The 11,587-nt window shown below is 43.4% G+C and overlaps 1 protein-coding gene across 1 annotated transcript in view; it reads left to right on the forward strand.

Moving 5' to 3' along the window:
• The window catches only part of LOC103203582 (cartilage associated protein), a 51,996-nt gene extending 49,905 nt beyond the window's left edge, over positions 1-2,091 (forward strand). The window contains exon 7 of the mRNA XM_007948646.2: positions 2,038-2,091. Coding sequence (XP_007946837.1) covers positions 2,038-2,091 — 54 coding nt within the window. The remainder of the gene's footprint in view (positions 1-2,037) is intronic.
• Positions 2,092-11,587: the final 9,496 nt, after the last annotated feature.

Consider the following 11,587-nt stretch of genomic DNA (forward strand, 5'->3'; position numbering starts at 1 on the left):
TTCTAATTTTTCATTTATTTTGTCATTTTGTTCTTGTATTTTCTTCCAAAATTCTTCTAGGGTTTTGTCTGTGTTTTCCTTGGTCTGTCTCTCAAACCTTTGGAGATACGTAACTATAATTCTTTTGAATTCCTTATCAGGGAGTTCCAGTGCTACATATTCCTCAAGGATGTGTTTTCGGTCTGTATCCTGGTCCCTTGTTTCTCCTGCTTTATCTTGCTTCTTTGTGTGGACTGTGCTGCTCTGTTGTCTCCGAGGCATTGTGACGTTTTTGTGTTTATATTTAATTGGTGATTATATGTTGGAGTGACTTGCCCACTATTTTCGTTTTCTTTGTTTTGTTTGTATGTTATCTATATAGGCAGGGTACTGTGCTGTGCTCCTCTATTTACTAGTTGACAACACTTATACACTCACCACCTGTCTCCTTTCCTTTGTCAGCCTCTCGAATGTCCTTGCCGACCCTGGCAAACAGAGCCTGTTCTTAGGTCCCTGGAATCTGAATCTAGAACAATGTTTTTGTGTAGTATGTTACGTCAGTTGAGCTTGGCCCAGTGACTCACTCCCTCATGGTGTTTGGCTTTGGCTAAGAAGTTATCGTAACTTTGCCCCATTAGTTTTATTATATATATAGACATTCTTATTTGTTGTTGTTGTTGTTGTTGTGTGCCGTCGAGTCGGCACCGACTCATAGCGACCCCTCCTTGGGTTTCCGAGGCAGTATCACTACGGAAGTAGGATTGCTCAACCTTCCTTCCGAGGAGTGGCTGGTGGGTTTGAACCGCCAGCCTTCTGGTTAGCAGTCAAGTGCTTTAGCCACCATGCTACCAGAGCTCCTGACATTCTTATAGCATATACAAATAAATACATATGTAGAAATATCGTCTGCCAAACTTATATATGGTCGTGGGTATATTCCCTTTTGCCTAGACATACCTGATCATTTAACAAGTCTATCTATATATCCACTTGTAGATTAATGTTTGTTATCACTGATAATGCAGTATTATGTATGTAAAAGTGTTTATCTTCATTGTCTGTACCTCTTGTGCACCTCTCTTTGTCTTCCTTTACCTTAGTGTTATTATGTTGGTCACCTGCAATAAGACCCCCTTTTGTGTCTCATAGAATTGAGAGATTTTCCAGCTGCTCCCAAATGCTGAGAGATTTTATGAAGCTCTCTGGTAAAATACCAAAGGAACAAATAGGCTCTTGGCATGGTATGATGACCTCTGTGAGGGAGGCTGAGCTTTAGTGAGAGATGATCACTGTTGGTGAGGCTGGCCCATACTGACCCTTGAAGAGGAAGTGTTGACCTTCTTAGCGATTCATTCGTACTCTGAACTCAAGGGAACAGGTGTCATTAGCTGGTGGCCCAGGTGGGCTTTGGGAGAAATACCAACACAAAGAATGAAACTGGAGGTGTGCTGGACTCCTACAGTTGAGCTCCTCAAGGCTAGTTGCAGGAGAGAGCAAGTGGGCTCCTGGTGGGCAGATGGGTCTCGCTCTCCCTGAGAGTTTCTCCTTTACATGGAGTGCTTCAGCCATGCTAGCATTATCTATGTGTGCAATTAGTCACTCATCCTTGAGTAATATATTAAGCACTTTCTGTATGCCAGGCTCTGAGGAAGAAAGATAAACCCAGATTCTAGTCTTTGAAGAGTTCATTGTTTGGTGGTCAAGGCAGGAAGGGAACAGACAGATTGTGGTCCTGTGAGATAACTGCTAGTGGGAGGAGGAGCAGGATGTGGTGGAGGACTACACAGAGGGATGGGCATTAAGGGGAGTCTTCCAAAGGGTGGCTAGGCTGCTTGCTTTCTGCAGGCACTCTGTGGTCACAGAGCACATGATGCCAAGTCCATATGGAGTAGAAGACAAGGCCCATTGCAAGGGAGAAGTCAGGCCCTCAGGCTCAAGGGCAGTGGAGAAAGGCCACTCCAGCCAAAGAAAGCAGTGAGCAATGCCTATTAGAAATAGTCTCTTCTCACCAATGCTTTTAAAGTCACTTTAACAGAGGTGTGCTTTTGTCTCTTGCAGGGAGAGGTTGTGGAATACGTGGATGACCTCTTAGAGATGGAGGAGACCAGCTAGTCGACAGCAACCAAAGTGACTTTGATATTCAGGAAACACAGAGTCTTTGTCTTCCTTATTCCCAATATCCCAAGCTGTTGATACCTCAAAGCCTTCCCTTCATTATCTAAAGTGAAAGGGAAGCCCCATTTTCTCTCACTCCATGTAACTAGGGGTCTGCCTGTCTTCCCTGTGTTCACACTTGTCTTCTCATCTTCACACTTGCTTTCCTTGTGTTCACACCTTTCTTCCCATCCTCACACCTGCGTTCCCTATGTTACCTGCCTTTCTCACCATTCTGGCTGGAAAGACAGTCTTCCGTGGTTTGTTTTTTTCCTCCAGAAAATCAGTATTATTTTTTAAATAAGAAAAGCACTCTTAAAAGATGATAGTTGTGAAAACCTACTTTGGCTTCTCTGTTCTTCCAGATTTTAGTCTCCCTTTTCCTTTCCCCTGGTCAGGAAAGATGGTGGAAGAACAAAGCTAAATTTCTCCAAGCCTCATAGTGATCTTCACTTGGTCTGAACTACCCCATTCTGGCACTCATTGCTCAGTTATAATTCTCAGAGTTGGAAATGGAAGAAACCCAGAAGGTGTCTAGTTTCATTCAGTTTTTCCATAAATATTTATTGAGCAACTACTATGTGCTAGGTCTTGAGCTATACACTAGAGATACTGCATGGAATAACAGAAAAAAGTACCTGTCATCACAGAGCTACTATTCTTCATGGAGAGACTGATAACAAATAAACAAGACTAAATATTTTTTAAAAAAGATTCCTGATGCTATGAAGAAAATCGGGAAAGGGGGTAAGGAATCTGGACGATGAGCCTGCAACTTTAAATAGGGTGGGCAGGGAAGGCCTCACTGAGATTGTGACATTAGAGCAGAGAACTGATGAAAAGAAGCCTCTGGGGAAAGCATTCCAGACAGCAGAATGGTACGTACAGTGCCGTAAAGCGAGAGCATGATCGATATGGTCAGGGAATCGCAAAGAGGCAAGGAGTAGACTGGGAAAGGGGAGGAATGGAGGGAGATAAGTTTAGAGAGGTGTAAGTATATGGGTAGGGGTGAGGGCAGATGGCTTAAGGCCTTGACGCCAGTGTAGGGCCTTTGATATCTGTTCTGAGTAAGACTGCTATTGCTCTCTTTGGCTGTATTTGCCCCTGTCAGCAGAGTCTGTACTCTCCCAGGGGACTGTGGCCAAAGAAGTTAGTATTATTATTGGCTTCATTAATGGAGGCTGTTTATGTCCACAGCAGCCTCCCAGTCCCAGTGCCCCTCCAGCCCAGCCCTGAGTCATATCATACATGACTTCCTGCTGGGGAATGTGGCCTTTCCCCATGGAAAGCTGGGTTCTTTCCTCACCACACCCTCCACTCCACCCAAGAAACTTCCTTTTGAAGTTGGTGGGGAAGAGGGTCACAGGGCAGGGTGATAGAGGGGAGCCCAGTGAGTGGACGCCCTACCCCAGGATTCCTGAGTCTGTATAGATAGTGCACCCAACTGCTGCGTATCCACATAGTTTCTGGTTGCATTGTCTTCTCAGCTGTATGATGAAATGTAGAAGAGACCCCCACAGGGACCTGGGCTGTGTTGAGCATTCTGACTCACTCCGTCTGTGTGGCCTGCAGGGATTCCATATGGTCCCCTATCTTTGAGCCTGGGGCAAGCTGTTTTGTGGATGATGATCCGCACGAGTGTATGGAAGAGGAGGCCGGCGGTAGGGAGGGTCCTCATTCATTCTCTGAACTCCGTCTCTTCACTGGAGATTGAAAAGTACCCTACCCCTGAAGAAGAGACCTTGGTGACAGTATGGTCAACATTGTCAGTGCTTTGCTTTGAGTGAAGGCTGTGGAACCAGGTTACTGAATTTTTTATTTTAAATGAAAACCAAACCAATCAAAAAAAAAAAAAAAAAAGGTGGGCTGGTTGCTCCAATCTGCCATGAAACCCCAGTGTGCAGGCTGCACCGAACGACCTCAACCCAACATCTCCCAGAGTGTTTCTTGGAAGAGCCTAGGAAATTCCTGGATTGAGGCTTCATAGGTCCAACATCATTCTGGCCTGTTTCTTTTTTGAAAAACACAAACGTATTTGTAAGCTTTATGGGAGTTTCTAGGCCCACCCTAAGATGCATCTTTTGGCCTCTTACCCACCTGAATGAATCCCAATGTTGGCTGTTTGTTTTCCTCTAGCTGGTTGCAAGGAGATTGCCCAGCGTGGGTCAGGGGAAGGGAGCTCTCTCTAGCCCCACTGCCACTTGGGCAACCCAAACAGGGAGCACCCACTGTGGCCACTGTTAATGTGTATTTCTGGAGGTTTGTGCATATGCATATGTTTAAAAGTGACTAATTGACTGAAATGCAGCACATGCCAACATATTCAACACACTGAGATCTTTCTGATTTTTGAAAGCTTCTAATTACTGCTGCAAACCTCTTGTGCTCACCTCTGGGATTGAGAAGGGGAACCACAGGGAATGTTGGCCACAGAGGCCACCTTAGGAAATGTGTGCTTTCAGGAGTTCTTATTAAAGGAACTTTAAGAGCACAAAAATTTTATTGAATCAAACCCAGTGGCAAACAGAAAATGATTTGTTAGATTGTCAATGGGAAAGCATTTATTATGACCGCTGGTGGAATCAACAGTGGCCGACTTTTGCCAACGTTTATGGAAATAACGTTTCTAAGTTTTAAATGTGAGCAGTAAGCCTAAGCGACTTCAGTTATTTGAGAAAAAAAAAAAAAAAATCAATACTTAAACTGTGGGGAGAAGGTGGACCAGCTCCAGAGAAAACATTCTCATTTAATAGTGTTTGAACATGGAACTGCAACACAGTTTGTAACGAGGCACTGAGAAAAACCCACAACTAATCCTCATCGCAGCTGTCTGAACTCTTGATCATCTGCCATCCCCCAAACAGCGACTTCTTTTTTCTGGTGACTCCACACTTGAATGACCTAGTGTGGGGAGTTTAAACTATGTACAAGGGGTAGGGGGGAAGGAGAAAAGAGCCTTAAATAAGTCTCAGCCAAAGGTTTTGTGCATTAAGACTTCCTGTGCCTCAGCCAGGGGCAAGACTGTTCCCCACGCCTGTTCCCGGTAGCATCTCCTGAAAAGGAAGGACACCTTCACCTTCAGGCTTTTGCCTTGACTGACTCATGCCTAACCCAGAAATAAGAGTCAGGATCAGCTGTGGTTTTGTGCCATAAACCAAAAAGCTCACTGCCATCTAGTTGATTCCAAAACACAGCGACCCTATAGCACAGAGTAGAACTGCCTCATAGGGTTTCTCAGGCTGTAAATCTTTACGGAAGCAGACTGCCTCATCTTTCTCCTGCGGAGTGGCTGGTATGTTCAAACCACCGACCTTTTGGTTAGCAGCCAAATGCTTTAACCACTGAGCCACTAAATCTCCCTTATAGTGCCATACCAAAAAAACCAAACTCATTGCTGCTGAGTCGATTGCGTCTCATAGTGACCCCTCCTTGGGTTTCCGAGGCAGTATCTCTACAGCAGTAGATTGCCCAACCTTCCTTCTGAGGAGTGGCTGGTGGGTTTGAACCACAAGGCCTCTGGTTAGCAGTTAAATGCCTTACGTGCTATGCCATAGAGCACTTTTTCTCTCTAGGGCAGGCAAGTGAGCAGCCATGTGCTAGCACCTAATACTGTTCCACTGGAGTCCCCAGGTAGTGCATACAGTTAAGGTCTTGAGTACTACTAGAAAGGTTAGTGCTTCGAACCCACCTATTGGTACCTCAGAAGATAGGCTGAATGACCTGCTTCTGAAAGGTCACAGACTTGAAAAATAGAGCAGCTCTGTTCTGTACATACGGGTCATCATGAATTGGAATTGACTCAATGGGAACAATAGCACTGTCCCACAATAAATACCTGGATTTTGGTGCTTGTTGAATAAATGAATTGGTTCAATATCCTCTTGGAGCAGCTAGAAAAAGAAAAGCAGGGAATCAAGCAATTTGGCCAGTAAGTACAAGGTAGATTCCAAGGTTTTAACTCCTTTAGGGTGGTAATCAGTAGGCTAGATGATAAATATTGCTGATGTCTCTTCCCTACTCTTTCTCGGCATTAAAGCAGTTATGTACAACCTCACTTTCTTGAGAAATTGGGATTTGGAAAATGATTGAAACCTAAGGTTTTTTTTTTTTTTTTCCTAAAAGGATCATATTAAAAGTTTTATTTTGCTTATTTTCTACTGTTCTTTCTCTTAATCACACCTGTGCATTCTAGGATGAATGTTTTAATGAGCTCTTGTTTTGTCAGGTGTGTGAAATTTCTGACATTCATTTAGCAAAGCAGAATCATTATATGAGGGACTTCTGGAGCTCCGGTGGCATAGTGCCTAAGGCATTTGACTGTTAACCAGACGGCTGGTGGTTCAAACCCACTAGCTACTCCTTGGAAAGTTGGGCAATCTACTTCCATAGTGATACCGTCTCGGAAACCCAAGGAAGGGTCACTGTGAGTTGGGTCCAACTCCACGGCAGTGAGGTTTTTTTTTTTTTTCCCCCCTGGATCTTAGGTAGCAGGTAGGGGTGATCCCTGTGAACCATGTGCTAGCCGAGGTTCTTACAGGCAGCCAAGGCTCCTCTCCCCTGGAAGCTTCCCTCAGAGGAGATCTGGGATACTACTAGGAAAACATTCAGCGCTTAGGGCTTGTTCTGGATCTGACGAGCTGGTCCTTTGCTGCCAAGGTCTGAGAAGTGACACAATATTTAAACATTTTGAAAAGGACCAAAAACATCTTTAGGCATGACTGCCAGTAGCTACTGTATTCTATGCATGCAAAGGCAAGCAAGGAGTAGAAAGGGGCAGATGGAAAGAGTGAGGAATCAGCCAGTGCAAAAACAGAGTGGCCCACGTTATGAAGAGCCCAAACATCAGCTGTTTGAAGAGGTGGAGGACACAAAGGACTTGATTGATGTCAGCCTAGGGATTCTATAGGACACACTGGAAAAGTTTGGGTTGAGGAGTGGAGCTGTATAGAGTACAAGTTTGAGTGTGGGTAGATATCTGAGTGATGACCTAATGTACAAAATAACCTCAGAAAAGACGATTAGGACTGAGTCAAAGATCAAAAGACACCAAGAATATAGCCTGAGATATTCCAGGGAGGTCAGCCTTGAGAAAAACAGGACCCACCTAGATTTGATGCCTTCAAGAACTAAAGATAAAATTTATAGTCATAACTAAGCAGCCTTTCGGGAGCTCTGGTAGCATAGTGGCTAAGGCACTTGACTGCTAACCAGAAGGCTGGTGGTTCAAGCCTACCAGCCACTCCTTGGAAGGAAGATGGGTTAATCTACTTCCATAGTGATACTGCCTTGGAAACCCAAGGAGGAGTTGCTATGAGTCAGGTCCGACTTGACGCCATATTAACAAGAAGCAGCAGCAGCCTTTCCATGTCCTTTTCACAAAAGGACCTGTCCTTGGGAAATGGAACATGTATATGTGACTATAAGCTTTGGCTCAACATATAAAAATTCTGTATTTACCCACCCAGGGTGGGCAGACTTTTAGAGTATTCTGAAACTCTGTCCAGTCCCGACTTACATATAAGTGATTAAACTTTCTTTTCTCTCAGTGTGATTGAATTGATTACGCGTCATTCTGGACATGAGCCCACACTTAGGGTAACATGAAGTTCAGATTCCTTGACTTGTGCCCAGGATGGAGCACTCACAGGAGAAAGATGTAAGGGAAGCTGGAGAAGCTGTCAAGGTATTGTGGTCTGTTGAGACCAGTTCCAGCCTGATCCCATGGGAGACTCTGGGGCATGAATTATACCAGAGTTAGTCTTACCTTGAGGCAAGAAAGCCAGCCTGTTGTCCATCAGTCACGGGCTACCCTAGAGGGGGAGGGGGTGGATATAACCTTCTGGGCAAAGAAACTCCTATTAGGCCAAAGGCAGTTCCCTGAGTGAGAAGGAAACTTACGTGCTTATGAACATTTAGCAGTCAACACTCAGGGCAGGTGGAGGATCAGTTCACCTGCCTTGTTAAGGTTGGGTGGGTGGAGCACCAGGAGCATCCACTACAGCTTGGGAAGCATGGACTCCTAGTGGTCACGAAGGTAAATGGGGTCATAAGGCAGATGAGATTGGTACTGATGGTTTCTGGGATAGATTTCTCCCTTTGCCCCTTCATATCTTTTCTCCACTTTGCACTGTGTCCCAGGTGCCTGATCCCTGTGGGCTACATTGCCTAGTTTGCCCTCTGGCTTCTGATTGGATTTAGATACTGAAATGAGCTAGCAAGAGACTGTGGGCTGGTATTTGCCCAGGGATAGAGCCAAGGAAGTGGGAGGGAGTGTGAAGAAAGGACAGAGAAGTAGGCACAGGGAAGAAGTGGGAAGAATGCTGTTACATTGTGGGGTTTGCAGTGAATGTCGCAAAACAGAATGTGTATGGACTGTTGAATGGAAAACCAATTTGATCTTTAAACTCTCACTGAAATCACAATTAAAAAGAAAAAAAAAAAAAAAGACTGCAGGGTGAGAGGAGGTCTGGGTATTCAAAATCTGTTTCTTACAGACCACAGCTGGACAGCAGCCGGGCTTTTCTGAAGCCAGAGTTCTTGTCTAGCAGCGTCTTTCCTACAATTGATGCTCTCATTGGTTCTCTAACAGCTCTTCATCATCTCTGATGGTTCCCTTAACCCTGCCCACATCTTTGCAAATAGTGCCTTCTTCTTAGCCTCTTTAATGATTCCTTGGAGGGTCCTGTCAGCAGAAGGTAGGTAATCAGTTCTGTTCTCTTAGGCTAGTTTCTTAAACTTTGCCATACCTACCAACCACCTGTGCCTCTTGTTAAATACAGACTGTGATGCTGCAGGTCTGGGGTGGGGCCTGAGAGTCTGCATTTCTAAAAAGCTCCCAGGAGATGCCTGTGCTGCTGGTCAGGGGACCACACACGGAGTAGTGAGGCTTTGGCACTTCCTTATAGTGAAGTGAATGGCTGCCTCTGGTTCAGGTGAGGAAGAGGGAGGGAGGAAGTGGGGGCAACAGACAGTTTGCAGACTTCTCTGAAATGCTAAAGGAGGCAACCTGGCTGCGAGACTGAGATATAGTGAGTATTCAAATAAGAGTTTCAAGATCAGTAGAAAATCTTTTTCTTTTTAAATCAGGGCAGAGTAACTCAAAATACTTTCAACAACTGTTTTTTGAAATATTTATTTTAAATACCTCAGAAGCTTTGTGTTAATGGAAACCCCCTCTTCAGTATTCATGAGCATTAAACATTTATGTCTTAAAGCGGGTATAATGACAATTTAGGTCTACAGTGTTTTTATTTATTCCATTTCTACATGTATTTTTAAATTCTGTAACATTAAGTTAGATGACACCAAATCACTAACTTCAAAAGTGCTATGTTGTGTTTATTTTGCAGTCCATACCTACAACATAATATATTTTTGTGTTAATATTTGCAATGAATTTATTAATACATTTGTATTAATATCTATTTACAAGATTTGTATAAATTCAGTGTTCTTGGGTTATTACATAATATGTGATCAACACAACCCCATTGTTGAACCAGGTTATTTTGTACAGTTGAAAATAGAAAAGTTGTAATAGATTAGAAATGTATCTAATTTATAAATATATACAGTCTCTGGCTTTTGTTCTCTTATGTTTTGCTTTGGCTACATGAAGAATGCATTTCATAACTGTTCCAGATTCCATCTGATGCATAGGTTTTCCCTTGGTACCTTCACAACTTTGTTTTGCCCAGTTACAGGGATGAAGGACTCTATACTGTATTAACTTTATAGCTGTTTAGCCTATTATATTCCCAAAGCTTGCACCAGAAAAAGGTGGCTGAGTAGAACATATGTTGTGAGAAATCTTTTTTCCTTAGGCACAAAACCATGAACAGATTTTCAGCTGCAAAAAAAGATCAGGATATCTCTCATGCCACAAAAAAAACACTTAAGACTCCTGTGGTGTCTTGAAATAAATGTATTGCCTTCATCACTTTTAACCATTGAAAGCTATTTCTAAGGAGATGATTCATATTTGAAAAATCTAATGTATTTCTGTGCAAACACACAGAAGATTAGCAGAGATAGCATTTCAGTAGCTTCAAATGCCGACTCTGAAACACAAACCAATGCCTGACATCCGTCTAAGACAAACCACAGGTGTTACTCATCTTCTACAATTCTATATCTTCAGTCTGCCTCAAAGCTGTCAATTTATGTTATCATAAACCCATGGTTCTCACACCTGAGTGTACATCAGAATCACCTGGAGAGCTTATTAAAACACAACTAGGCTCCACCCCTAAGGTTTTTGTTTCATGGGTCTGGGGTGGGAATTTGCAGCTCCAACAAGTTCTCAGGTGATGTTAATACTGCTGGTCTAGGAACCACACTGAAGAATATTTTCATTAATAACACTTGCTGGGCCACTGTAAGATGATCTAGATGCTACACAATGGGTTGCTCAATAGTTAGGATGGACCCTGTTTCCATAAAGCTCACAATTTCAAAACTAGAGCAAAGAATAGAACAGGCACAGATCATGTCATACCCCTTTGTCAATTCCTCTGCTTTTCCCATCAAGTAGGAACCCAGACTTGATATCCAAGCCTTTGGCCCTCTTAAGACATTTTTTCTCCCATGTCATTCCTTCTTACTGGAGTCCAGGAAAATGGCTAATCCTGGGAGAGGAAACCAAGGACTGAGTTTTGTTAATCCTGGTAAGAATTTCAAGACATTCCTAGGCACAAGCTGGTCAAGGACAACTAGGCCATTGCTTCCCAGAGGAAATGATGCTGATTGGTACAAAGCCAACCTTGTTTCTAAAAAGCAGTGGGCTGTCCCACAGAATTGAGGGAATAGAGGTGGATGTATGTCTCGTCACTCCTCACCTTCCCCCAACAAAATGTCATTCTCTCCAATCCCTGAAGGCGGTCTCAGTGGGAATAAACAACGAAAAAGAAACCGCAAAGCTTCTGGACTGAGTCTTGGTTCTTGGCTCATTTGCTCTCAGTATCATCACGATATTAAAACGAAACAATCCATCGTTTTTCCATACACCACTCTAAATAATGAAATATCTATGTTCTAAAAAGGAATGCTCTCAAATGGTCAGTTTATGACACTTATTTAAAAAATTTCAATGCACGGAGTAGGTAATTTTCTTTTTGTATAAAGGAAAAGATGATAGTATGATGAACCACAAGGTGATTTTTGACCTCACATTGGAATTAGGGCCCAAGCACAGGTCTGGGATTAGTATAATACATTCCAGGGCAGGATGGCTGTGGAGACATTGAGGTGTGTGATCACACATTCTTCCTGCCCTGCCAGGTGCTCCCAGTGACACTTCTTAGCCTATAAAACAGTCCTGAGGGGGGAAAAAAAAGATGTGCCCCACTCTGCGTGTTTCACGCTATAGTGAATGTCAGAGTTTATCAGTGTGATATGTCACAGTTTATTTATTTTTCTTCCCAAGTGGCTTTGGGAAAGCACACTCCAAAGCTGG

The sequence above is a fragment of the Orycteropus afer genome, unplaced genomic scaffold (assembly GCF_000298275.1).
Source record: "Orycteropus afer afer isolate SDZICR_OR568_19922 unplaced genomic scaffold, OryAfe1.0 scaffold00218, whole genome shotgun sequence".
Classification (NCBI taxonomy): domain Eukaryota; kingdom Metazoa; phylum Chordata; class Mammalia; order Tubulidentata; family Orycteropodidae; genus Orycteropus; species Orycteropus afer.